This window comes from Stegastes partitus, unplaced genomic scaffold (assembly GCF_000690725.1).
Source record: "Stegastes partitus isolate 25-593 unplaced genomic scaffold, Stegastes_partitus-1.0.2 Scaffold596, whole genome shotgun sequence".
NCBI lineage: Eukaryota > Metazoa > Chordata > Actinopteri > Pomacentridae > Stegastes > Stegastes partitus.
In genome coordinates this window covers 133,991-161,584 of record NW_007578327.1, presented here as the reverse complement: position 1 = coordinate 161,584, position 27,594 = coordinate 133,991, and the positions used below count along the sequence as shown (strand labels likewise).

General features: G+C 41.5%; 2 protein-coding genes and 1 long non-coding RNA gene across 3 annotated transcripts in view; 1 reads left to right on the top strand and 2 right to left on the bottom strand.

The window, feature by feature from the left end:
* The window catches only part of LOC103362712 (uncharacterized), a 7,742-nt gene extending 4,897 nt beyond the window's left edge, over positions 1-2,845 (bottom strand). Inside the window, exon 1 of the long non-coding RNA XR_520475.1 lies at positions 2,777-2,845. This is a non-coding gene — a long non-coding RNA (uncharacterized LOC103362712). The remainder of the gene's footprint in view (positions 1-2,776) is intronic.
* Positions 2,846-3,003: 158 nt separating this feature from the next.
* Positions 3,004-7,713, bottom strand: prr16 (proline rich 16). Its single transcript, XM_008289155.1, has 2 exons — positions 7,215-7,713; positions 3,004-3,873 (listed from the first exon to the last, which is right to left on the bottom strand). The coding sequence occupies exons 1-2, from the start codon at positions 7,347-7,349 to the stop codon at positions 3,004-3,006; spliced, it is 1,005 nt and encodes a 334-aa protein (XP_008287377.1). The 5' UTR covers positions 7,350-7,713.
* Positions 7,714-11,269: 3,556 nt separating this feature from the next.
* Positions 11,270-27,594, top strand: part of hsd17b4 (hydroxysteroid (17-beta) dehydrogenase 4) — a 30,018-nt gene continuing 13,693 nt past the window's right edge. Inside the window, exons 1-12 of the mRNA XM_008289153.1 lie at positions 11,270-11,412; positions 12,286-12,339; positions 13,811-13,918; positions 14,514-14,573; positions 14,697-14,718; positions 14,913-14,959; positions 15,253-15,337; positions 15,847-16,034; positions 17,741-17,832; positions 17,957-17,981; positions 18,121-18,249; positions 23,812-23,924. Coding sequence (XP_008287375.1) covers positions 11,361-11,412; positions 12,286-12,339; positions 13,811-13,918; positions 14,514-14,573; positions 14,697-14,718; positions 14,913-14,959; positions 15,253-15,337; positions 15,847-16,034; positions 17,741-17,832; positions 17,957-17,981; positions 18,121-18,249; positions 23,812-23,924 — 975 coding nt within the window. The 5' untranslated portion in view covers positions 11,270-11,360. The remainder of the gene's footprint in view (positions 11,413-12,285; positions 12,340-13,810; positions 13,919-14,513; positions 14,574-14,696; positions 14,719-14,912; positions 14,960-15,252; positions 15,338-15,846; positions 16,035-17,740; positions 17,833-17,956; positions 17,982-18,120; positions 18,250-23,811; positions 23,925-27,594) is intronic.

Here is a 27,594-nt window from a genome sequence, read left to right as displayed (position 1 = left end):
AGGCCATTTAACACTTACAACCTCTCGCTTCTTTTGATGAATTAAAACATTTTTTTTCAGCAAATTATACCGTATTTCCTAAAGTAAATAATGAAAAGACATTATTACTAGTACTGAAACTCAGGTGCTGTATCAGCACCAGTATCAAAACATTTCAAACACCCACTTCTAGTAAACGCTGCACTGATATCCGCCAATGTCAACAATAAAAGCCAGTTCTCTCACTATTGTGAGTTGGAAAATGGAAATGTGGATGGCGACTTTAATAGCTCAGAGACTGCACAAACATCAACATTTGTTGTCAAAGCTGTGCGTCTCATCTCTGAGTTGTCGTCTGTACACATCCGCAAGTTTTCTTTAGCATTAGTGTTGTGCTAAGAGGTTAATTAAATTCAATAAATTTATTCCTACAGTCAGCAGATTGAACTCAATAGTAAAAGGGACTATTTTTGATTAAAAATTTAACTAAAAAGTCAGAAACACTTCAGTTAAAAAGAGGATACTGATGTGCCTTAAAAAAAAAAAACGGGGGATTATGGGTTTAATTTATTTTTTACTATTTTCAAACAGTGTGCAAAGCCTCGATCTGATGGTCAAAAAGAGGAGCACACAGAGGGAACAGAAAGCACAAAATGCCTTTGCTTTTTCAAAGCGTTTCCTTTATCATACAATGCCAAGTCCACTGTGTCGATTTCCTCGGTTCGATGAATAGTGCATTAGCGAGTAAGGCAGTGCTACAGTAGCATAAGCCCTTATGAGCTGCATCTATTGATGATACTGGCTGCACTCCACTCTGCTCAGCTCAACTCTGTGTGTGTGTGTGTGTGTGTGTGTGCGCATGCTGCTGCCAGACTGATTAGAATCCATTAATACAAGGTAAATACAGTGAATGTTCTCAGAACTGGGAGCAATTATAAAGAGGACAAACACGCATCCACATGTGCTCTTAAATGGCAGCAAACACAAAGCAGAATCAGCCTCCACCTTCTGTTCTTTCATCGTCTCTCTCTCTCTCCATCACACATTCTCTTTGCCTCCTGTCTCCCTCTTTAATTCTGTCCCTCACTTTTCCTCCCTCTTTGCCCCTCCACTCTCTCACTCTAGTCTCATTTTTCTCATGGCTGAATATCCACTGATCCCTAATCCAGATGCTGATTTTAGATTGCAGGGCCAGCGAGGTCGTGCATTGGATTAAGTCATCAGTGTGTGTGTGTTATTTCGTTCCCTGGTTCTTTGAGCCCTTAACTATCCAGCTTCCCACCCCTGACACAAACATATGAATGATATACATACTAAACGTGCTATTTATATAACATCCACACATATCCCCCCTTCCATCACATGTCAATACCTTTCTCTCTCCTCCTTTCTTTACTTACCTTCTCTGTTTGTTAGCTTGCTCTACCCTCTCTCTGTTTATCAAAAAAATAAATTATGTGCACCAGGAGTTCAGAGCTTTGTCAAGGCTAATGTTGGTACAAAGGCTGTCTGAGGCAGTGCTGTTATCTCCCGTAGTCTAATCCAGCTAATTAAGGGCATTGCTGGGAGGAAGGTGCTACTATTCTCATCTAACTGCAGGATATGCTGTCTCCCCAAGTCTGCCAAGCTGACATGTGGTTTTACACACACCTATGCTAACACAAAGACGTGTGCACAGACGCTCAAACAGTTACAGATTCCTTGACACTTGATTTGAAAGCAATTTTATATGTATTTAAAAGATCAGCACACGCACAGAGGAAACACAGCTTTATTAAATTTGCTTCTTAATAGAGGCTAATAAAACGGAGACGACCAACTGCTCATATAGACGGAGACGATATTACTGCTGATTTATATTCCCTTAAGGAAATAAAGTTCGGCGTTTATTCTTCCTGATTCTCTCTACTCAAGAGCAGAACTGATTAGATTACTGTCCTTTTAGTCTCACAGATATCACAGTTGGTGGTGTAGATATCACAGAGGGGGTGGAGCGTGGCTGTCTGCACGAAGGAGCGTTTTTATTGCAAAACGTAGATTTTATTAGAAAATCAAACATGAGATTTTTCAATTTGCTGTAAAGACGTTCGTTAACACAAATCAAAATGGCAGTTGTGTCATCTAACACTTCGCTCTCTCTCTCTCCGCGGCCCGCCACCACTCTTCTCGTGTTCCCTCCCTTCTTTAACTCCTACAGTCTGTCACACCAAGAAAATGGAACTTGGAAGGTGATGAAGGAAGAGATAGCTTAAACTCGACTATCCGTCAACCCTAATTGTTTATCTAGGCAGGTGTGTGTGCAGGTACAGTTCCCACTACCTGTCTGCGCCAGTTTTGATGTATGTGCACCTTCTCTAGCTGCCTTTATTCAGAGCTACTCGGGTATATGTAGATGTCAGTGTATGGGGAAAATCTTTAGGGCTTTGGATGAAATCCGAGCGAAGCAGGTTTACTTGTTTCAACCAGAAGGACATGAATTAATCAGAGCTCTTCTCTGAAACAACTTCTTAAGTTTGAGCCTCGTTAGTACCGAGAGCTTCCAGGAAGACACAGATGCAATTAGGTTTTAGTGTTGTCAGCCATCCTTCGTGAAGTCACTGTGCATTCGTCAGTCCAAACATCACACGCTGCACACATTCACCCAGGCCCACAAAACATACACACACACGAATACACATAAATAAACTTGTATGCAGACGGACTCACATACATGCATCGTTGCACACATGCAATTGCTCTTTTTCGTCCTCCCCTTTCTCCTCCTGACAAACACACTCAGACATGCACAAACACTCACCGCTTCTTCCTGATTTCTCTGTGTATGTCTCAGCGCCCGTGGCGATGCCTTTCTCTCTATTCCACTCTCTTTATCCATCCCTTTGTTTCCTATTTCCAAATCTTTCCTCTCTCTCTCTGTTTGGATAATCCAAAGTTCAGCTGGAGTAGAAAGCGCTCATAAAGTAGAAAACACTATGAATGATTCAAGAATGTTTAAGTTAGACAGAACGAGGGGGGGGTTCGGTGTCAAACCGTGGTGGTGGTTGATTTGCGTAGGATTGTTTTCTGGGGCTTCAGGGAAGATGTGTGAGGAGGCACACAAGGCGGAGGACTGTTTGTTGTCGGCGGGAAACTGTGGCTGACCGAGAGCCCGCCGTTTTCCAACATCAGCTCGTGAGAAAGAGCGTGGGGAGGAGGTGGGGAGGAGGAAGAGCAGCAATGCACCGGACTGAGCCTCAGGTCGTTCAGCTCAGCCTGCAAGTGTAGTTCTGTGTCGTCTACATCGTACTGGAGGTCACAGTCCGGGCAGTAGCCGTGATACTGGACCTTTTCACTGAAACGCACACGTTCCCTCTCACGAGGCTCCCTGCCTGGGGCCTTGGGGCATTTGTTCTTTTCATGGCGGAGCAGTGGCATGGGCCTGGGCAATGTAGGAACAAGACCTGACTCAGGGATCCCGCTGTCATTAGAAATGAAGCAAGGTGTGGAGGAGAATAAATCCCTGCTTGGTTTCAGTGGGAAAACTCCGCCGTTCCTCAATAAAGACCCGTTAGCCTTGGATATATTCCCTGATAGTACTAATGTCGGATGAGGCAGATTCTTAATGTTGTGATCCTCGGCTCTCAGTGGGGTAAGTCTCGGAGGCGGTAGGGGCGGGTGCGGCTTCTTGAGTACAGTCAGGACTCCGGAAGGGTTGACGGGGACCGGGGTGAGGGGCGCGGGTGTTTTGAACAAGCAGTCATCGGGGAAGAGCTTCATCTTCTCCAGGCTGGAAGCGGTGGTGGTGGTGGTGGTGGAGCTCGAGCTGGAGTTGAGCGTGTCCGTCTTAGAGCTGTCCGTCAGTCCGTCCTCCTCCAACTGCAGGTCACAAGTCAGGGTGTCGATCTCGTGAACAACCTGGTGACGAGAAGAGAAAGTGTCACTGTGACAGCTGGGGTCAGGAATAACAAACAAATGTGACACCGTGGCACGAGGGGAGGAAATATCACTGCGATTGGGAAAAGAATGATGATCTCTGTCGGAGCCTGAAGGGCAAGAAAGTGAAGATTAAAACTGTTCTTGTAAGAAGCTTTATGTCTGTAAGTTCCTAATTAATCAATTAATTTCAAGTAAAATTTAAAAAAAGACACCCCTTGATCCAAGATTTGCGAGATTATAGTTTGATTAAGATATCAAAGCAATAACTGCACCGAAGAGAAAATAACTATCACTACAATTTATTGGAAAAGCCATGAGCCTGCCAGACTCCTGACTTAACTGATACACTACAACAATCTCATGCACCAGTAGATCCAGAGAAGTAACAGCACCAAACATATCCTGTAATGCACGACAGAAAAAAAAAAAACTCCCTATCATTTATAATATAAAACCAATGTTCTGGAAGAATAAAGGAGGGCACAGGAGGAAGCCAAAGGGATATAACAAGAACAAAGGGGTATGAAGACTCAATGGTCCCTTATGAGGCAAAAATCTGCATTAAAAAAAAAGAAGAAATACTTAAATTACTGGATGAATTCGTCATCTTGAAGTGTAAGATCATTTATGAATACGAAACCACGCAGTGCGTGGCTATAAAGAGGACACAATAAACAATAGAAAATGGCTGGAATGATGTAGTGTGGTGGGAATGAATATTAGATATTGCCAGACTCCATATACATATATATATATAAGATCCAAAGATACTTGCTTTGCCCTCCAAAAAGAAATTTGCTTTCACAGCCTGCAGGAGAATCGTTGCATAAAAATAAAGTTTGTTGGCTACAAGCATTACTAGAGATAGATATCAAGCATATAAATAATATAAACTGTATGCATACATCGTAAAAAAAATGTGGAACAATGGATGTTTTTTTCAGGAAATGATGAATTTCTACCAATCGGTATGTGCCAACCTAAGACCAACAAAGGACAAACCAGACACCTAATGAGGGATATACTGCACTATTCTTAAACATATTATCACCTGTCCATAAAACAGATCACATTATGTCTGCAGAAAGCAAACACTTAGTCTAGTTATGTCTGCAGTGCACATACTGTAACTGGCAGCTGGATGGGTTTAAATGACATCTACACATAAACACTGCTCCAAGGAGCCATTAGCAGAGGGGGATTAAATTTAATACCGGTGCTAAACTCTGCTGGAACAAACAAATGACATTCAGTAAAATAATGTCCATGTTCTTTCGCCATTTTCAGTAGTCCATCCAAAAAAAATATTCCCTTCTGGAGAAGAGAGGCTTCCTGGTTCTCTTCCCTTGGTCGAGTGGTTATTGCTTTGATGCCCAGAACTGAAGTGGTGTTGGACATTTTATTAATGGTTGCCTGACTACTGAGGAGCCAGCACTCAGCCGGTCTAAAGAAAGTCTAATAAAAGTTGAGCCGAGCCTGGCTAAGTTCAAAGCACATTGTTGAAACAGCCACAGAGAGCGCCTCGCCAGAAAGTAAAAGTTAATATATTTTACCTTTACAGCGCGATGACAAGTGCTTATGTTCAGTTTTTTTGAATTTGAGATGCTCACCTCAGAGCACCCAGGATGTTAACCTACTTTAAAACACGATTGCTATCATCAACAGAAAGCGACAAGGAGAGAAAGGACTGCGACTGAGTGGGAGAGATAAAGCGGGAAGATAGAAGACCAGGGCAGGGAAGGCAATGGAGCTAAACTCTCCATGCAGTCTTTAAATGGATAATTTGTTGGGACACACACAAGAGGTAATACCAGTATCCCAGTGTGCAGCCCCTGCTGTAGGCCAGGCAGCTCGAGCGGCTGTGCCAAGCATCTGGGCAGGGTCCCTCCTCAGAGCCAGGCTCGGCTCCAGCCCTGTCTGTGAGTTATAACAGATAACTGCATTTCAAATGGATTATACCCCAAACACTGGCTTTGATAGTAACACCCCCTCGAGGTATGTGTTTAGTGTGTGCGGTGTCAGAATAACTGATCCTCTACACAATTTCCTGCAAGCAAAAAAAAATGCAAAAGGAAGAAAGAGGGAAAGAAAGAAATAGAAAGGGCACATCACACAAAAAAATCACAATAGACACATTACAGTGCCTTCTCATTTATCTGTGGCGCCCGCTGTGAGACATTGTAAACTGCTGAAGAACACAAAAGGAGCCTAATTCAGCTCAAGTTGCAAAAAAAAAAAAAAAAGAAAAAAGGAGTGAGTAAGGGGAGCAGAGAGGCAGAAGGAGACAGATGCTGTGTCGACTAGCCATCCATAATGCAGGAACCAGAGGCTGTACGCAATAGGGTTTTATTAGAATGACAGCTTGACATGTTAAGGTGAGAGGTTTGGCAAAGCAGACTGGTTGCCTGCTGTGTGGCCAGCAGAGGAATGTAAACATAAAAGCAGGTAAGACTGACTGCAGGTTATGGGATTCAGCAACGGGCATTGGAGGAAATACTACATGAAAGAAAGGCTTTCTGAAAATATGTCACTGCTAGATATCACCGCCTCTATGAGAACAGCTTGCTCTGGAAAAAAAAAAATCCAAAACATTAAATATCATCTTGTAATCCCTGAATCCTACAGGGACCTCCCCGGCTCACATTCAGCATCTCTGAGATTTGAAAAAAAAAAAGGCCAATCAGACAGCTTTTGAGAGTTGTGATCTTTAACGAGGACTAGAGAGAAGAGAGAACGACAAGAGATGAAGATGAGTGGCTGCGATAAACACAGACATGTGGCGACGACGTGAAGATAAAGACACCACGAGAGACCTGAGAAAGAGGGAGAGAGATGACAGGCGACAAGAAAGGACCACTTCTCTTATTATTTGGCAGGAGATAATTCGGAGCAAACAACAGTCAGCATTAAGATGATGAAACCCAATGCAAAAGCGCCTTCCTGGTTGAACCAACTTGCCCATTAAATATTAATTGCGATTACATTTTTCTCACTTTCATCAAAGCTCGTGAGTCAGAAGGGGGCGAAGACGGTGTCCTGTCACTTGGCACCCGGCGTCCTCCTCTGCCAAATGTCTTTTCATGTTGGAGATAATGATCACATATAGCCTATACATTAGTGGGCAAAGGAGGAGGAATATGTGTGTGTGTGTCAGTGAGTGTGTGAGTGAGTGTGTAGTCTTTTCCAGGCCCCAGTCAAGGTGGATGTCAGCCTCCCATCTCCTCTCAGGCAAGGATGCTTAGAAAGAGCATCCTTTCCCAAGGGGACGCCTGTAGGAACAACACAACACATGGAGGAGTTTGGGTTTTTTTTTAATTTACCTCTTTGAGCTCTTTGGCTACATCCTTGAGGTCTCCCAGGATGGTTTCCAGATTCTCCACGATTGTCTTGATCTCCTTTTTCACTTGTACTTTGGAGACTACTCCTTCAGCGTCTGCATTTGGTGTCCCTGACATTCTTCAGTTTATGGGCCACAGTCTTAGTTCGCGAAGGATCTCGTGTCAAATCCTTTGGTCGCCACGCTGCCACTTTGCCAACGCATTTTTTTTTTTTTTTTTTTTTTTGTATTCAGTGTTTTAGTCCTCCGCTGCCTCCACTTTCGCTCCTACATCACGGCCAGGACGGAGCGAAGCGGCGTCGGGCAGCATTCTATATCCACCACCAGGCATGCGCAATAGAGCGGAACGCGAAAAAATAACGCTTATGTCAAAATATTGTCTCATAGTGTCTGAGAAACGGCAGGTTTGTGCACCTTTATGTCCGACGACAGCAGAGAATGACGTGCCACGAATATCCCTCACGTCGACAGAGCGCTAAATTCAACATTTTTTTTCTTTTTTTTTTGAGAGCGAGAGAAATGCGCCAAAAAATAAAAAATAAATAAAAAGACAAAAAATTAAATTAAAAAAAATAAAAATAAAAAAACGTGTTAGCTACGGTAGATACCGAGAAGAACTGAGAGGAGCAGAAGAAGGAGAAGAAGAAACAGGCAGCTATCCAAATACCGCCGGTCGTTATTGTAACGGTCCATAATCCTCAGGCATCGACAGAACCGTCATGTACTCCTCCTCGGTCCACAAATACGCGGTTCTGGTGACGATAAGCTCCGGAAAGCCGCCAGCGAACGACACCCCCAGAGGCACTTTCCTCCGAAAAACAGCCCGTCAGTTTCATCGTGTCTCCATCGCAGCGTCCTCCGAGAGTCTGAGCAGCCAAAGCAGCGTCCGGGCGCAGATGATGCGCGCTCTCTCTCTCTCTCTCTCTCTCTCTCTCTGTTGACTCTACCTCTCTCTGTCTTTCTCTCTCTCTCTCGCTCTACCTCTCTCTCTCTCTTTCTCTCTCTCTCTTTACACGACTCACTTTGGGTTTTTTTTTTCTTCTTTAAATTGTCATTAAAAAAAATAGAGTTTTTTCATACCTGCTCGACTAGTTCATAAATAAAAATTCAGAGAAAACCTTTTCTTTTTTTCTTCCATTTTTATGACCTTGTATTTTATATTAAACCGTGTTCTACGTGTTTTACAGCTACATATAATTTAGTAAATATCCCTGGCTGACTTCTGTTTTATAATGTTTTGTTATGTTGTGCTCACAAAAGTTTTTATTTTTTACATTTGTTTAAATATAATGACTTCAGTTATTTTCTCATCGTATTTTACCAATAATCAAAGAATATTTAATCTATTCGTCCAGTATTACAGATTTTAAATCAAGGTGATAAGTAACAATGAAAATTCCAGTTTTTTTGCTCAATCACAATTAAGTACAAAATGTTTTTATTTTTTCTTTTAAATTTAACCTTAATCAGCATTTCCATTTCATGCTACATTATACTTCTTCTACATTAACTTGATAGTCACTACGCTAACTCACAAACATCTGAATAATAATTAATAACTACCCAACACTACAGACAAGTAGAGTTGAAAATTAGTTGATTAACTGATTATTATTCTTATTCTATCCCAGCTGACTCAGGGTGAAGGCAGGTTCACCTGGACAGGTAACCAGTCTATCACAGGGCTACACTTAGAGACAGACAACCAAGCACACTCACATTCACACCTACAGACAATTTAGAATCACAAATTAACCTCAACATGTTTCTGGACTGTCTGGGAGGGAGCTGGAGAACCCGGAGAGAACCCACGCTGCACGGGGAGAACATGGAGACTCCACACAGAAAGATCCCGGGTGTCCACACCGGGACGCGAACCAGCGACCTTCTTGCTGTGAAGCAACAGTGCTAACCACTGACCCACCATACAGCCCTGAACCATTACACTTAAGGCAAATTCAGTCGAGGAACGTAACTCATTACTCAATTACAAGTACAAAAATGAGGTACTTTTTACCCTAACCAGTTTTTCCATTTCATGCTCCTTTAAGTCAAGTCAATTTTATTTGTATAGCACAGTTTACAACATACACCACCTCACAGCGCTTAACATGGTATGGACCATACAAATTTAAAGAGAGAACCCAACTATCCAAAGTTGCTTTTGGACTCACTCTGAGCAAGCGGTTGGCAACGATGGGAGTAGATACAAGCAGAGCTGAAATTACCAAACTGATGATTAGTTTGACAGAGAATGAGTTGGCAACTGTTTTGATTGTTTCAGTAATTTTTCTTGCAAAACGGTTCATGGTTTTCACTTCTGAAATGTGACGATTTAACACAACTGACAATTTGCTTTGTTTCCATTTCATATTGTTTGGGCTTGGTTACTCAAACAAGCTGATAACACTGGCTTACAATAATGCAAAATGTACCAGTCCAGTGAATGCAAATTCAGTTGTTGTGTGGCAGCACTTGTAGCCATCCAACCATGAACCACGTCGCTAACCCCATTAACCGCTTTAGTTTAAGCTGAAACACTTTTGACACTTATATTGCACATACAAAAACACATAAATAAAACATAATCTATAATTTCAAACAACACACTCATCATTTATTTAGCCTTTGGTTAAGTTGTATTTGTAGCACGCACATTTAGTTAACGTTTCTATGTTTAGTATTGTTGTTTTTAGGTTGTACTAACCTTTTCTTTGTTTTACCAGTTCTGGGATTTCTAGTCTTCTGCAGCTGTCATCATCTGGCTGGTTTCAGGCAAAATAGTCTTTATGGGAGCAGCAGGATTTTATACCAGAGCTGCCAATCAGACCATACCAAGTGCCTGCAACTTGAAGGGGTGGATCAGATTTATTTTGACTTAATAATTACTTTTTTCATTTGATTTGTGTTGGGTAGTTAAATATGTTGTGATTTTGTTACCTATGATTATTTAGATTAAGTAATTGTAATGTTTTGTGCTTTTTGTCGTTAGTTGTTAGGTGTAGCTGTTTTGTGTTTCCCCTATTGTGTGTAACTGGTCTGATGAGCCAGTCTCCCCTTTTGTTCAGTGTGAAAAATGTGTTTGATCACTGCTGCTGGTGCTGGGTTGTGTTCTTTTGTCCTTTTTTTCTGGGCCTGAATTAAGTATTGATTTTTGGAACTTTGTCAATTTTTGGGTGAAATAAAAACCCTTTTTTTTCCCGTTTTGAATTCACCTGCGAGTCCTCCTGCTTTGCAGCTGGGTCCCTCACAGTCCTGAATGGGACTCAGTCACAAGTGCAAAATTGAGGTACTTTTAGCTTTGCTACACTATTTTGATATTTACTAGGTTAACACACAAACAGCCAAATAATTAAACTACCCAACACTATTGACAAATAAAGCTGATGTCAGTTATTGATTATTAGTTTGACAGGAAGTAAACTGAGAACTATTTTGACAGTTTAAGTCCTTTTTTTCAGGCAAAATGCCAAACATTTAATTCACCATCCAGGTCATGACAATCCTGCCAAATTCCTGCTTATCTTTTAGGTTCTTCAAGACATGTCATCCAAGAGGCTTCTTCTGAAATGAAGAAAAACGAGCAACTTGCTGTTTTAGACTTTTGAAACGTGAATATCAGACACATTAGATGAGTACATTTACTCAATGACAACTACAAAACTTTAATATATTTACCTTATTGAGCATTCCCACTGCATGCTACTTGAAGACTCTGCAATATCAAGCAGTGTTGTGCGTGTAAATAAAATTACATTAAAGTTGATGTATTAGCAACTTAATTGTGTGATGATATCCAAATTAAAAAGATCAGTCTGTCATCAAATAAAAATGCAATAAATGAGGAATAATAAAATACTGGGGCTCGCAAAGGTAACCTAAATAGCTTCTTAAGGATGAAAACATAAGATGAAAACACACGGACTGCATGTGTGAAGTCAAGTGGAGTGAAAGCAGCGCAATAAAATCCCGCTCTCTGATTGGTCGCTGCTGAGAACGTCCCCCTGTTTAACGCGGAAGTGGAACTTGTAGGAGTTCACCCTGCTGTCTTTCCAGAAAAGCAGTGCTGCCCTCGTAGCCCCTGTGTCAGGACTGCTCAGGAAGGAACACACCGTGACATCTCGCAGCAATGTCTCTGTCGTTCGAGGGAAGAGTCGTGCTTGTCACCGGAGCCGGAGGAGGTAAGCCGACCGTTAGCGAGGCTGCCGTTACTAGCTTTTGTAACGTTAGCTCGGGATGCTAACCTGCTAATGGTGGACTTTGGTGGGTGAAGAGGTGTCAGCGCTGTCAAAACGAGGATGTTGTCTTTATTCAGCAAGTTCACTGAATCTCACACAACGAAGGGGTTGTGGGAGAGGAGCTCCCTGAGTTAAAGGACTGTCAGGATTAATGTTGTTATCATGCTACCTATGCAGATGGAAGAAGTTCTCTGTTCTGGGCAGTTTGTCTTTGTTATGTCTTTAAGTTACAGGTTCACCTTGCATGTTCAGTCAGTGTGTGTCTTTCTAGGAACTCCTTCAATTAAGTTGTTTAGACAGCTACTGCATGAATCTGCTATCTTTCTGTGTGAAGTGTTATCTACCCAGGAGTAAGTGTAGGTAACTTTGCCCGCACAGATCTGCAAAGTCATTACAGTAAACAAACCTACCTTATTATTGCTGTAACCTACAACATGGTTGATACACACATGGATAGCAGTAGATTTATTTAAGCCAGGGGTGTCCAATCCTGTCCTGCATGTTTTAGATGTTCCCCTCTTCCAAAACACCTGATTGAAATGATCAGGATCGTTATCAGGCTTCTGCAGAGCTTGATGATGAGCTGATCACAAGAGGGGAAACATCTAAAACATGTAGGACCAGGATTAGACACCCCTGGCCTAAATAAATGTGCTGCTATCCATGTGTATATCAACCATTTAAGCTTTAGAGCACAGGGAGCAAAGTACGATCACGCCAGTGGAAGTGTGTCAAAGGGCACACCACAGCAGTAGTCGCTGGTTTTATTCTGTAACCGTACACTCAAGCTGAACTCTTCTGCCTTTCTTTCCACAGGTCTTGGCAAAGAATATGCACTGAGTTTTGCTGAAAGAGGCGCCTTAGTAGTAGGTAAATAAAGGATATTTGTTCCGGGCTCATGTTTGTGTTTTTTTTTTTTGTTTTTTTTAAGAGCAAGCAGTGGATATGCTGATACCTATACTTAACTGCTAAAACAAAACCATTGTAAGCTTTAACCAAGTTTTTTTTTTGTTTGTTTCTTTGCCATGAAACATCAGCATGCATGTTTATATTTATCTGTGCATGCATTTCCAGATTTTCCCTCAGGTTGCTAGATGCATCAATCGTATCGCCCAGGGGTGTCCAATCCTGGTCCTTGAGGGCCACAATCCTGCATGTTTTAGATGTTTCCCCTCCTCCAACACACCTGATCAGCTCTGCAGAAGCCTGATAACGATCCTGATCATTTGAATCAGGCGTGTTGGAAGAGGGAAACATCTAAAACATGCAGGATTGTGGCCCTCAAGGACCAGGATTGGACACCCCTGATATAGCCTTTTGAGGAATCTTATTAAAATATTTTGGTTAATAGGAGTACAACAATTAATTGATTAGTTGTCAACTATTACTTTCCAATTATTTTGATATTTGACTAGTTGGTTTGATATTTTTATTTTTAAGGACAGTTAGTCCAAAATCTGTGATTCCAGCCTCTTAAATTTAAATATTTTCTGGTTTCTTTACTCTTCAATGACAGTAAACCAAATATTATCAGGTTGAGGACAAAACAAGACATTTGACATCGTGGGCTTTAGGAAATACTGACCAACAGTTATACAATTTAACAAACATTTTCTAGAGTATTTGAGAAAATGGTTGACAGATTAATAAACAATGAAAATGACATTAATTTCAGCCCAGTTGATGCCATTTTCTGCTTACTATGCATTCAGAAAAGCAGCAGCAGTGATCTTTATCTGCATAACATGAGGACATAAGTAAAAACCTGCAGACTCTTACACCTTCATGTTAGAGATGGTGCTAAAGATGACTGCTGGTTTAGAGGTGCTGTGGCTTTGATTTCATTTGGGATGCATAGATCCAGTATTGGTAAACCTTAACAGATCAGTATCACTGTGATATGATGACCAAGCTTTTGCTACCAGTTGCATTTGTTCAGTCACAGTGGGAACACCTGGTACCAGGAAAAATATGACCATTTGTTTCACGTAGTGAGTTCTGCACATTTTACATGTAGAGGAGAAAATAGCCCTGGTGTCAGACACCCAGAACTGGTTGAAAAAAAAAAAAAATATCAAGCTGTATTTCAAAATGTCATTAAGAAGTTTGTGTTGCAGTGACTGCTACAGTGATGATGCTACTTTCTAGCTCACACATTTGCAAATGTTGCCATAAACATTTGCCCTTTCCAAAATATCTTTCCCTGCTGCCGAAACAGAACTTGCCCTAAACTCTGACAAGGAATCAGCTTAGCCACACTCTTTTCTTACCCCAATCACTTGTGGAGAATTGCACAACTCGCCCCATTATTGCTAATCTTTCTTCTCTTGTTGCAATGAAGTGAATGACCTTGGGACAGACACTAAAGGGGGTGGAAAGAGTTCTGCCGCTGCTGATAAGGTGGTGGAGGAGATAAGAGCGAAAGGAGGCAAGGCTGTGGCGAACTACGGTGAGAAGTTTGGAGTAGCCGTCTTGTCTTTTCTTCCACGTTGTCATCTCCATCTGTTTTTTTTTCTGCCTTTGCTTACCTTGTAGAATTCCTGTTTTTCTAATAGTAGACTGAAAACGGTATTGATTTCTCAGTCCGACTTGCCTGCTGATAAGGCTGAGTGTGGAAGACGAATGTATTTCCTTTTCATCTTCTTACATAAGAAGAAAAAAATGTTTAAGAGAACAATACAGGACTTTTATCAGTGTGTTGTGTAGTATTTTGTTGGCATAGTTTTCATCCCCTTTGTAACAATCAGCAATGCTCAGCAATCAATAAGAGCATTATGTCACACATCATCACTGTGTTAGAGGCCGTCAACTTTCTCAGTACATATTAATAGTTTCTCATAAGCCTCCCTACCTCTGTTTCCTTTCTGTAACACTCACTCTATATTGTTCCTTGATCAAACTCTGTAGACAAGAATCTAATTGAACGTAAACAAGAACCAGGCACAGATGGAGTCCCCCTGAAACCACACTTGTATACAATATTTTAAGATTCGTCACTGATCAAATGGAAAACTAACACGACCTTTTCTGTCATTCACGTGTAGATTCTGTCGAAGATGGAGAGAAACTGGTTCAGGCAGTACTGGATGCATTTGGAAGAATAGGTGTGTATTATCTTTTTCATTAGGGATGATACTTATCCCAAGTGCTGCATTATTACATTGAATGATTGTCAGTGATATTATTACTCTGGTTAATTAAATCTGGAAATATGTCTTTTCTTTCAGATGTTGTTGTAAACAATGCTGGGTAAGTCATTTCACACTAATCACACTTTTTTTAATTTTATGGTTTGATTGAATCATCTGGTCCTATAATGGCCATTTGGTGGCAGTTAACCTGTTAATGTGAGTGTGGGCCACTATAATCACGTAAAAGAGCACCTTAAGTGTTGGCTCAGAGGCTGAAAAGACTAAAATCCTTTATTGCTTCTCTTTGCCAAGGATACTTCGTGACAGATCATTTGCCAGGACGAGTGATTTGGACTGGGGTAATTAAATTATGTGTGATCTTTACATTCGCTTCACTCATTAGCTCGCACTATATTTGGGTCATCTCTCACATCATCACATTATTTTCTTTAGATCGGCCCACCACAGCGCTATATGTAGAATGTGTTTTCAACTTGGGTTTGTTGTATCTATAAAACAGATTGTCTGTGTGGGAGTTTTTAAAAAGAAACCCTATTGTAAGCTGGATCTGATCCACGCTGTTCTAATGCGACACAACAGAAGTGTGGAATGTTATCTGGTAATGCGTCGTTTCTCTTATTCTGCATATTAGACTTGATTCAGAGAATTCACTTGAGAGGCTCCTTCCTGGTGACTCGAGCTGCTTGGAACCACATGAAAAATCAGAAGTTTGGCCGGTAAGGAGTGCGGCTAGTAACAGCTATCGGAGCGGGTAAAAGCTGCGCCATCCTCCTATTACGTGGGAGGGATTTTTATAGATCCAACATAGTTACTGTGTCCTTTGCAGACGGACCATTGCTGGACTGTAATCAAGAAGTTATCGGTCCCAAAGATACTGGTTTTTATGTTCTCCACTTTAAGTGGGCTCTTGAGAATATGTGTTTGAGGTAATAAGCACGTCTGCTGTCATATTTTTAAGGACATTCTGGTTTTAGTTATCATCTAATAGCCTAAAACATGCTTCTGTGGTAAAGCAGTGGTGTATGTAAATGGGATAGCATTACATGACTAGATGCTTACATACTCCTGTGTGTCTGTGCATGCATGAAAACTGCACCAGTGTGTGAGATTGTGTGTGTGTGTGTGTGTGTGTGTGTGTGGGCCGTCTGCGTCTCCCGTTACTTCATAGCGATGCCTGTCACTTTGCATTAACACTGACTTGTCGCCTTGGGTGGTCTGTGGCCAGAATCATCATGACGGCTTCAGCCGCAGGCATCTATGGCAACTTCGGCCAGGCTAACTACAGCGCTGCCAAGCTGGGCATGCTGGGTCTGGCTAACACCTTGGCAATCGAGGGAAGGAAGTACAACGTTTACTGCAACACCATTGCTCCTGTTGCTGGGTCACGCCTCACAGAGACCGTCATGCCCCCAGGTAAGCGGAGCGATTAAATGACACACATTGCATGCAGTCGGTCTACATAATGCATATTGTTTGATGTATGGCTGCACATGCTCTTATTGGACCGGCCACAATAGGCAAATGGATTTTATTTTTTTTTTCATAGCAGCTGCATAATGTAATGTTGATTTAGAAAATTTGAGGCAACAGCACTCCCGTTTGACATGCAAATTTGTCATCTAATATTCAAGAGCTGTGTTTTCTCTGCTGTTCCAACAGCCATGATGAAATCGTGCACCCTGTAAGTGCTTTAAAAGTTTTAATGTGTCAGCCTTTGATTTAAACAGGCGGCTCTGGCCTCCTTATCTTACTGTAGCTGTTTGCTGTGCCTCCAAATATTCACAAATGTTGCTTTACTAATGCAACATTTATACTTTATGCAAGTGTTTCTTAAGACAGAAGGTCATGCAGCACTGAATACCTACAAGGAACACAATGAAATATAGCTCTTAAACAATAGACACTGTGCTGCATTTGAATATTGTATCAAACAAACCAAAATTTCAAAATTCCAGCTTTAATCGTGACATGCATTACATTGCCTGCAGTGTTTTTAAAAGGATCTCAGAAGCCCACAAAGACTGGGGATGTTTTTCCGAGCCACCAAACCCAGTATCTGCGTATCATTAGCATGCCGCGCAAGCTCTTTTGACAAGGGTATTAAGTGGCAAATTAAAGGAATGGTTTTGTTGCCCTGCCGTGCTGGTCTTCAGTAGCATCTGTCACTTCGCGCTGCGCCAACTGTCACAGGATGGCCTCACCTTAGTAAATGACTTGGATCCATATGTTGGCTTTCACTGACTCAGACGTTTCTTTTAAAACAAACAACAAAACTCGTCTAAACTCCCGACGAGTGCAGCGAAGCAGAACGGCTCCTTTTTTTTTACCACCAGGGTACAGATATTTTCAGCACACATATGGTGCCTGGTGTTAAATCCTAAATGGTTCATACAGAGAAATGAAAAGCTTGTGCCATGTTTGATTTCTGACTTCATTCCAGCATGTTCAGGAATCTGTTTGATGGCAAATAATTAGTACTTGCTCATGACTCCTCCAGCTGGTTTTCAGCTTTTATGAATATCCATCCAACAGTACCAAGACTTTTATTTTTAGATTAGTTTAAACTGATTTCGACCTGCACCCATTTGTCATGCATTCAGAGGTAGTTTTGTTTATAGATGACAGTATTAGTCGGTGTTAGGAGGTTATATAATGTAAGCACACGGACAAATGACATAATGAAAGGACTGACGACAATCATGCTCTTGATTTATCAGCATATATTAGAGACTGTCCATTCGGCATACATGTATTTTAACAATCGTAAGAAACTACTTCCTTGCATATATATTACACCATATGAAAAAATAAAAGGGTATTCCCTCCATAATCTTTTCATTAACATTAAAAATAAACAGCAGCTTGTATTCATGCGTAGCTCTGCAGCAGGAGGACAAACGCTTGAAGTTTGTCTAAAAACCCAGAGCTTGTACTTCAAGTATTTTGAAAATGAACAAATGAGACAAACGCGGCACCATTTTAATAAAACACCAACAGCCAAAGAACAGACACTGAAGCAGAAGCACTCCTCTTGCCTTTAGTGCAGTTGTAGAACAGATGCAGTGCAATAAAAAGCAGCTCTACTCTCATTGTGCTTATGTGTGCTTTGTTTTATTTAGATCTTGTGGCGGCGCTGAAGCCCGAGCATGTTGCTCCTCTGGTCCTCTGGCTCTGTCATGAGCAATGCCAAGAAAATGGAGGACTGTTTGAGGTATACAGGGAAAAAAAACACAGTCTCATGTAGCTTTGTGTCATTTTTAAAGTTTGTCATTGGGAACAATAATGTACCACTGATGTATTTTGATGTTTCCATAATAAGACTTATTTTTTTTCAGGTTGGCGCGGGCTGGATCGGTAAATGTGAGTACTGTGTGTTTCTCCTGAGGAAATGTCTCTATGCATTTATGAGATTCTGTAGCCCCTGGTTCACCACTACTGTATGTGTGTGGGTTTCACCACGCAGTGACCCCTTTTTATTTCTGTGTGTCCACATGTGCAGTGCGCTGGGAGCGTTCTCGGGGCCAGATTGTGAGAAAAAAGAACAAGCCCATGAGTCCTGAGGGCGTCAGGGACCAGTGGGACAAAATCTGTGATTTTACAGACGCCACCAAGCCTACTTCTGTACAAGGTCAGCAATGCGTTGCCCTAAATACACGCACACAGTAACCTACTGAGTACATGTATTGGTCCATGTGTGTACAGAGTCCATATACACGTTTACACATAAAGATACAGTAGGTCTCATGTCGATGTTCTTTGCAGTGAGAGTGCGACGTCTTTATGAAGCCACAGAATTTCTGAATTCATTACAAGCCTGCTGTCGTGAATGGCCATTTATTCATTGTGAACATGATCGTTTCTCTTCAAAGCGGTAACCACACAGCTTTATTCCCACAGATTTTCTCTATTAGCATCCAGATCACCCTTTCACACTTGTTTGACTCATTCTTTGTTGAGTCAGAATGATTCAAATCGCAGATCATTGCTTGGCTACACATTCAGCCCTTTGGCCTTCAGAAAGCTAGCTCCCTGGTGCTCTAAACACAGAATTATCTTTCATGTTTGGAAAAAAAAAAGGAGTTTTAGCTGTGAAACACATCTCTGGCTTCTTAACAGTACCTGCTCCTCCTGTAGCTTGCTAACTCAACAAACTGTGTACAGTCACATTATGTGAGGACGGTTTGTGTAGGAAGGCGCATTAACAGGATGTCTGAAAAGTGTAAAAAAAAAAAAAAATCAACACTGAATTCAGTTTCCTCACCAAATGCCCTGAAGATAGTAATAATAAAGTTCAGCAAAGTCCAGCTGTAGACAGTAATGTCAGTTATATAATGTTTTGTAGGTCTGATTGCAGTCAGGAAATGCTGCACACAAAGTAGGATTGTCTGCACTCTGACACGAGTCTTATGGTGCTGAAACTTAACCAACACCTTACATTGAGTTACAGTAAGTAGGAAGCTCTTTAGTTCATAAGGGTCAGTTTCAAGACACACGTAACTAAAGTATCGGTTTTTAATTGGTTTATTGATCCATTCCTTTTCTACAGCTTACTCAGTCGCATTATTTTAATTGTGGTAGAAATTGTGGTTTTATAATGCTGCAAAATACTGAAACAGTGTGATGTAATAGTTTTCATCACATGTTCCTACTGTGGATGGTATGACGCTATGTTCTCTGTGATATTAACAAATTATAAAAACTTAAATCCCATGTTAATTTGTTACATGAAGCAAAGGAAGTCAAGGATTTCCCCCCCCTAATGTCTGAGATGAAGACATTTCCAAAATAATGCTGTAAACCCAAATAGAAAGCTGCAAAACTGAAATGGAAGTTGACACTAATGCCAGCTAATTTAATGCAATCCTCTGTGTACATTAGTGGATTGTTAAAAGAAGAAGAAGAAAAAAAGGAAAGTTGTCAGCTGTCAAGGGGTTTAATTCGGTGAGGAAATGCTCGCAGTTATAGGTGTGATTAGTTTCTGGAGTTGTTACCGAGACACTCCGGTACAGGAGCCTTGTTAAACCCTCACGTTAAAGTGGGAAGATTAGCTTGCCTGAGCCTATTACCAGAACAAAATTAAAATAAAGGAGAGTTCTCCAACCACTTACTGTCTTCTTCTCCTCTTCCTATTCACTCACAACCCTTAGCAGCCAACGTGATGCTTGATGACGACACTTTGGTTCATGACCACAACTTTCTATTCATAGCAGTTGCTATAGATGCTGGATGGTATTTAAACTGCAAATACTTTTGCTGCAATGGAAATTATTTAAAGTCTGACCTGACATGATCTGTCCTCTTACATCACTGAGGAGAGGCTGCGAAACCTTCACACTGTAGGTTTCTATATTTTTATCTCTCTGGTCTGATAGTTATCAAACTATAACTCTTTAATGAAATGCTGAGATACAAAAAAAGCAAGTTGCCCAGGAACAAGTAATGATATAAATAGTGGACAATTCCTATACGCAGACATTTGGCATCTATGTGCGTCAGCCATGTCAGACATCACAAGAAGCTATTTTTCTGTCTTCTACTGTTCAAACACTCATGTTCTACTGGTGGACGAACAGTGTGGGAGTCGAACATCTGTGCGTCTGGAGCTACTCTAGAGTTTTGTCCTGACGCTACCTTCAGCTGCAGCTCTCATCCTGTCTGCTCGCTGAGGCGCAGCTAAATATCCTGCCTCAGGTCACTCTGACCCACTCTTTTCTTAACCGCATCTGTATCCCTTACTCTCATTGACAAACAAAATTCAGCCAGTGTCTGTAAGAGGCATAAGGGTGTTTTAAGGACATTCCAACTGTAGCGGAAGGCCTCAGGTGCAAAGCTGTTGGCTCCCACATAGACAAGAAGCAGTAAGGCTAGGAAACGTTAGCTTTTGCAAGCAGTAAATCAGGCAGATTATGTGCATTCAAAGCTAACAGCAACAGGCTGTAAATTTGTTTCAAATATTCCAAATGTCAAACAGGTAAATTAGTCTTTTCCTGCTTTTATGTAATCTGATTATTTTACGGGGCTGCAAGGTGACTCGGTGGTTAGCATCGTCGCCTCGCAGCAAGAAGGTCGCCGGTTCGCGTCCCAGTGAGGACACCCAGGATCTTTCTGCGTGGAGTCTCCATGTTCTCCCCGTGCAGCGTGGGTTCTCTTGGGTTCTCCACTGAGGATAATTGGTGATTCTAAATCGTCCGTAGGTGTGAATGTGAGTGTGCTTGGTTGTCTGTCTCTAAGTGTAGCCCTGTGATAGACTGGTTACCTGTCCAGGGTGTCTCCTGCCTTCAACCTGAGTCAGCTGAGATAGACTTCAGCCCCCCTAGTGAGGATTAAGCGGTGTATAGATGATGGATGGACAGATGATTATTTTACTTGGATTTGGAAAGAATCAGTCCAAAAATTTCAGAAATTAGTTCTTGAAGCCGTTTCATGAAATCCGAATCTTCAAGTGCTGATGGAGTCCCGTCTTCCAAGGCCTCCCAGCAGGAATTTGCTTGTCGACAGCCTGGCTGGGCTGCCGTTGCCACTTAGTCATCTTTGCTACTGACTGGTGCTTAAATGCTTTTGTTGATATTCTTAGCTTGAATCTTCAGAGTGACGCAGTGTCCCCAGGTTTTCCCTACATGGAAATCCTGCATTAGATCATCTAGTGTCACCAGTTGGACTACCTGGAGTCGCTGATGGTGTGATGGAGCTCGTGATGTGCTCGTTTCAGACTGTTATGGTCAAAATGATGTCGCTAGGCATTCAGCCAGTGTTTAGGTGGAATTAATGTTGCATTTCATTAAAAGGTATCTTTGAATATCAGCATAGTTCTTACTCAATCGTTGATAGGACAGCTAACAGTTTTGGTTCTGGCAGTTCTTTTGAGTCTTCCTAATCAGAATAGACTTGCTGGGGTTCTTTTTCTTACGAGGCCTTCTCTTTACGTCATCTTATTTCTTTGGCGCTGTAGCAGAGTCTCTTCCACTCTGGAGGTTTATGAGCTTCTCTACCTTCTAGAGGCCCACAAGCCCTCTCATATTTGTATTCATGATGCCTATAATAGAGGCCTCTTGACTTTGTCATCAATGTCTGTTCTTTTTGATGGAGTGTAACCACCTTCTGAGAGCTCAGCCACATTATTTCAGCAAAGAATTACCATTCAGATTTATCGAAGCACATGGCCAGTGGAGTCATCGTGTAGTCACACTGTCTGAGTGAGCTATTGTGAGTGTGAACCTTCTGAAACAACATGAACTGCATTTTCAGCCAAATGAGCCCTTTTTTTTTTTTTTTTTACTATCAGCTAATCTGTATTTACTGCGAGTTTGGTAACAAGACCAGATGGTGGAGAAAAGAAGCCAAGGTGAATACGATATCGAGTATGAACAAGTGTGCTGTTGATCCTGAAAGGTCTCACGCAAACAAGTGGGTGGCAAATGGTGACTATTATTTCTGTCCGCCTCCTCCGCCCTCTCCACGCTCTCAGAAGTACATTTGAAGAGAGGGCGGCGGTGTTAACATTAGCTGAACGGAGGTGGCAGTCCCACAGGGCCGTAGCTGGTCTCATTAGCATAGCTTTGTAGTGTCTCCTCATTTGTATCCTATTATAGACACTTGTTGCTACCTCTGTTCTGTCTCTACTCACTGACTCTGTCCAGTCTGATCAGTTGGTATTCCAGGCTCGTGCTACCTGGGTGTACATATTTACACTCCATTTCTTGGCAAACTGGTATCACGCAGTGAGGACTCAAAGTCTCGAGTATGTAAACAACTAATGTTAGAAGAGAGAACTGGTGGATTCTTACCAACTATGGGCGTCACGTCCATTTTTAAAGCTGCTCCTTGATCAGTAGGTGTTAAAATTTAAAGTCATGCTGTGTGTTAACATCTCCCTAGAATTTAATTTAACTTGAATCCATTTAACTTGAGATTAAAAATCTTTTGGAGCAAAAAATCCTAAAGCTCATTCCTGCTAAAGTGCAGGTTTAATTATACTTATCTGGGTGATTGTTCGTGTTTGAGTTTCACTGAGAAAAAGCAATTTGTCAGATACTGTATATGGGACTCAAAGGTTTACATCAGTTGAGAAATGTTGATTGGGATTTTAGATGAAAGCGTTCGTATTGATAAATTAAAGTGTCTTTTGTTATTACAACAGCAATAGAAACATATCAGACCAATGAAACTAAAAATACTAAAATTTAAGAAATATGCTTACATTAGTAGATAAACTGTATGTATTTCAGTGCATGTAATCACAACAATATGTTCAATAAAATATTTGACATTTAGGGAATTATGCTAAATCACTGTATTGCCAAGAGCTAAAAGACTATTGATACCACTCTCATGCCTATATGAAGCCTATGGCAGCAGCTAACTTAGCCTACACCCACTTAGGTTCCCAAGATCACTGCTGAACTTTTTGTTTTTGCCGACAAACACAAATTTGAACTCTCTGCTAATTCTTCCTTGATTTCAAATTACGAGGGCACCGTTGTCTGAGATGACAAACCTTTTAACTACGGTTTCAAAATTAAATTGTGGCCTCCGAAAATGTCTCTCAAGCAGAGATTGGGCAAACTGAACAAGAAACACAAGCTGCTGCCACAAACGAGGAAATTAGTTGCTCTCGCAGTGGCTAAAGCTATGCTAACGGCTAACGACTAAGTTAGAAGGCAGCCACAAATTACCCTGTAATGTTTTAAGATATTGACCCTTTAGTAGGCAGTAAAAGTGATTAAAATAGTGAAAGATTAAGAAAATGGAGTAGAACAGTAACCTCAGGAGAAACTAATCAGGCTCAGTGAGCATCCTAATTTAATCAAACCTATTTCTGTTGCACATTAAGTTATAGTCATCCTTATACATGAAGAAACCAGTTATGAATGACATGTTCTCTGCTAGCACATGTTGTTAAAGCATTACATTTATTGTATATCGGGTACTGACTATCATTAATTACGATAATCGGTATCAGCCTGAAGTAGATCCCTAGCGGAGAGTTAACGGGATCATTTTATCTGGTTAACTTATGTTGGTTAAACCACACATGAAGGATGATTACCTATTGATTATCGGTGATATTGTTTACCTCTGTGTTTCTGCATCGTCTGAGGCTTCACAGGTTCCTTAGATTTAACAAATGGCACTGAATCATTTAATCTTTCACCTCATCTTCGACATTTGTGTCTCTGTCCCCTTTCTGTAGAGTCTCTGCAGTCGATAGTGGAGGTGCTGTCCAGCCTGGAGTCGGAGGAAGGAGTCGGTGCAAACTTGACAGCAGTCGCGGCCTCACCAACATTGGGATCAGGGGTTAATCCTGTGAGTCCAAACGGCTGCTGCTGCTTTTTTTTTTCTCAGACAGTATTCTACAGGATAGCTGCAGATCTTAAAATCAATGAAATCAATTCCCTTTAACAGTTTTCTCTCCTGCTTGCTGTTTACGGTGATGTGCAATTCGTATCCAACTGTGGGCTTTTGGGAAACTTTGCACATCAGTCAGCACAGTTACCTACGATCGCTAAAAGGCTCGTTAGCGCTTAGTGGGCAGCTTTTAGCGAAAACTTTGTCTCACTTAGCCGGCACATTCTGTCATACATAATGGTCTGGCTTCACCTCACGGTCATTCTGCTATAGGGGAGGGAAATTAGCTCTGATTTGTGTGTATTTCTTTAAACCAATTATATTCATCGTGGGCAGAGCTAAGCTAAGGATGCTGCTTCAGTGAAAATACTGATGAGTGGAATTGTTGGTGGGACATTTGCATGCAGGGAGACAAACAGTAATTATTGATACCCCACTGACAAAAACTGCACAACTAGCAAAACCTAAATTAACCATCAATTTTTTTCTACTGCTTATCTGGATTCAAGTTGCATTATTGTAGTTAAATTGTTGTTTACTGAGGCTAGGAAGTATTGAAAAGTGTATAAAACTTGCCAAGGCCAAGTTGGTCCTTAGTTTTCCTTCATGCTTTCATCTCTTCTTATATGACCAAGAAACAAGTAATGCATTTCGTTCTAAGTGTTTGTTTTTTAAGGCCTTAACCCATGCACTGTTTTTCTTCTTGCATACTGTGTCTTGTCTCCTACATGATGTCCTTCATTCTTTTTTTTTTGTGGCCTCTACAGTTCTGAACTAACCCGGCATCAACACATAGTCTTGAATCTCTCGGCTTGTTTTCCAAATGCGTGCATAAATTCATAAATGAAGGCTTTAATTGCAGTGGTTTTCTTTTAGAGAAAACATCTCTTGCAGTTCTTTTTAAATGGATAAGATCCTATATACACATCAGGAGCAGCCATGTTGATCGTTCGTGAAGGGCTTCAACAGTCGATGTTGGATAAATGGTTGGGATTGGACTGGCGTGGGCTAGACTGGGTGGACATCAGTTTGAATGGGGCACTGGGCCAGGAGCATTCTGCCAGAGCACATTAAACACAAGCCCTTAGATTCATCTAGTTCCCAACCTCATTTTTTATCAGCGTCACTTAATGTCCGTCGCTGTTTTTCTCCACCTCATTTGCTAATGCCGTTCCTCCCGTTGAGAACGCCATCGTGTTTGTAACGGCTGGCTGGTGATGACTTCTGAAAGTGTGAAGCTGTAAACTGACTGTTTCAAACATGACAACTCATGACTTTTTAATGCCACCACACTCTATTTACTCGGGGACGATGATAACCTTCGCAGCAAAGCTCGACGACGTACATAAGTGCTTTGATGTCTCCTGTAAATATGACAAGTGTCTGCTCACATTAGCTTTTAAAACGCCGTGTACAAAAGATGTCGGAGCACAACAGCGCGGCGGCGGCGACGACTCCCTGGATAGGTGCTCCTTCACTTTTGCTGTGTTCCCCTATCACAGAGTCACACAAAGTGAACTAGTTGCAGCTCACTTATGGCTGAGCTGCTTAAATAAAACATCGAGCCACAAGTAGAGTTACGTCGCATGAAACGGTTATCCACAGAGACAGCCACCATCTTACATTCAGCTTCTTGTGGCAGTAATCAAACTGCATCGACAGTAATATCACTCAAACAGATGACGGTTGTTGTGTTTTGCAGATATTTGGACACATTTAAGCCAAGGCTGTCGGTTTGTTAAGGCTATTTTTCATGGGTTCCTTAACCTGTTGGATAGCAAGGTTTTCAGATTGTTAAGGGTCGGATTATCGAGTCACTACTGTATTTCTGTTTCTTTTGTTTATTAGGGCCAATCATTGGTGATCGAGCCAACTGGTAGCTAAGCATAAAATGTCATGTTTTAACAGTATTAGATAGCAGATTAACAGAGGGGGATAGACTAGGATGCTCTTCATTTACATGGGATCGACTGGAATTGATCAGTTTGTCTGTTTTTACCATAGACTGTATAAAAGATGGACGTAGCAACCGGCCCTGAAAGATGAAGCCAACCTGGAAGTGTCCGAAACCTGCAATATCACTACGTCCGCTAGCTGCTGGCTCCAAAAAGCCCTGGCTCCCATAGACTGGAATTGGAAAAGAAGTGATCACAGATCATGAAATACTGCATTCCTACAGCTCAGGATTTTTATCTTATTAGTTTTCATGGTCAAATCCAGAGATCAGGTGGCCAATCTGAAAATAAATCAACACTGAATTTTTAAAAAATCGTGAACATTTTGCGGGGCAAGGGGCGTGGCTGGCTTGATTGACAGTCGGCAGTGACCATACAGACGAAGCGAGCAGAAGGCGATAAATGTGGGCGGGCAGAGAGGGCCCGCCTCTCAATCCATCTGACCAATCGCTGCTCCTATGGCTCCGCCCCCTTCCGACAATTTTTGCATCACTGGCTCCAAAAATCCAAGATGTCAACCAGGAAGTAGCAAAACCCTGGCTTCATTTTCTCAGTGCAGAAACCAACGGGTGACGTCACGGTAGCTACGTCCATCTTTTATACAGTCTATGGTTTTTAGCTGTTAGCATAGTTTTAGCCACTTAGTCGCTAGTTTCCTTGTTTGTGGCATCGGCTTGTGTGCGACATTTCCGAGACCGCAGAGGGAGGAGGCTGCATCAGACCTGAAGTATTTAATTGATTAATAATCGGTTTGATTAAAAATATTAATACAGATGAAAAGGGAAAAATGCCAAATTTCGACCACGATAATCAGCCAGCCCAAACATGTGTCTATCTCTAATTAGCTTGTCAGCGTCAAGCAACAGTACTGCTCAAGATGTAAAATCAAATCACTGCTAGGCCCTCGAAATAGTTCAGTACTTGCAGTATACACCATATAGCCAGTTGTTAAAAGCTATATCCCTAAAATAGAAAAAAAATCTAAAGAAATAAACATGTCTTGTGCTACACTGACACACTTGCCCAAATATTAACCTAACAATGCAAAACACACAAATTCAATCCCCCTCTGGACCATTCAAACAGTAAAATAATAAACTATAATTAAACCAAATCTAAATTGCACCAAGCGTTGTGCATAAAGTGGAAGAATGATGCAACATAAAATGTGCTGAATTGTACAAACTATTTTTGGACTATCGGCTTTAAAAAACCTTTTTCCTGTCAGGCATCAGCGCGGCCATAATATCATGATCCAGTAGTTAAAATGTTAAATGATTTACGTTCACTCCCGGGTATCGCTGTCCTCTCCTCTGTGTGTGTGTCTGAGTGTGTGTGTGTGTGGTTGTGTGTTGGTTGTCTGGACTGCAGATTTGGAACGGAGTCACACTGTAGCCTCCAGACAAACATCAGCATTGTGTCCTCAACTGACTTGGATTTGTGCTGTGTGTTGTGTGTAGGGCTGCACAAATTCAAAATACACACATGCTCTTTCAGATGCATTCGTTTTTCTGTCCTTGTCACGATTTCTGGTGCACGTACTGCTTAAGTTGTGCCACTCTGCTTCCTCTGCTCTACACCAGCACGACTAATGGCTCTAAATGTTATGTAATAGTTAAGCAACATGTCAGGAATACAACAAATGTTTTTATGTTTAGAGACGGGCATTGATG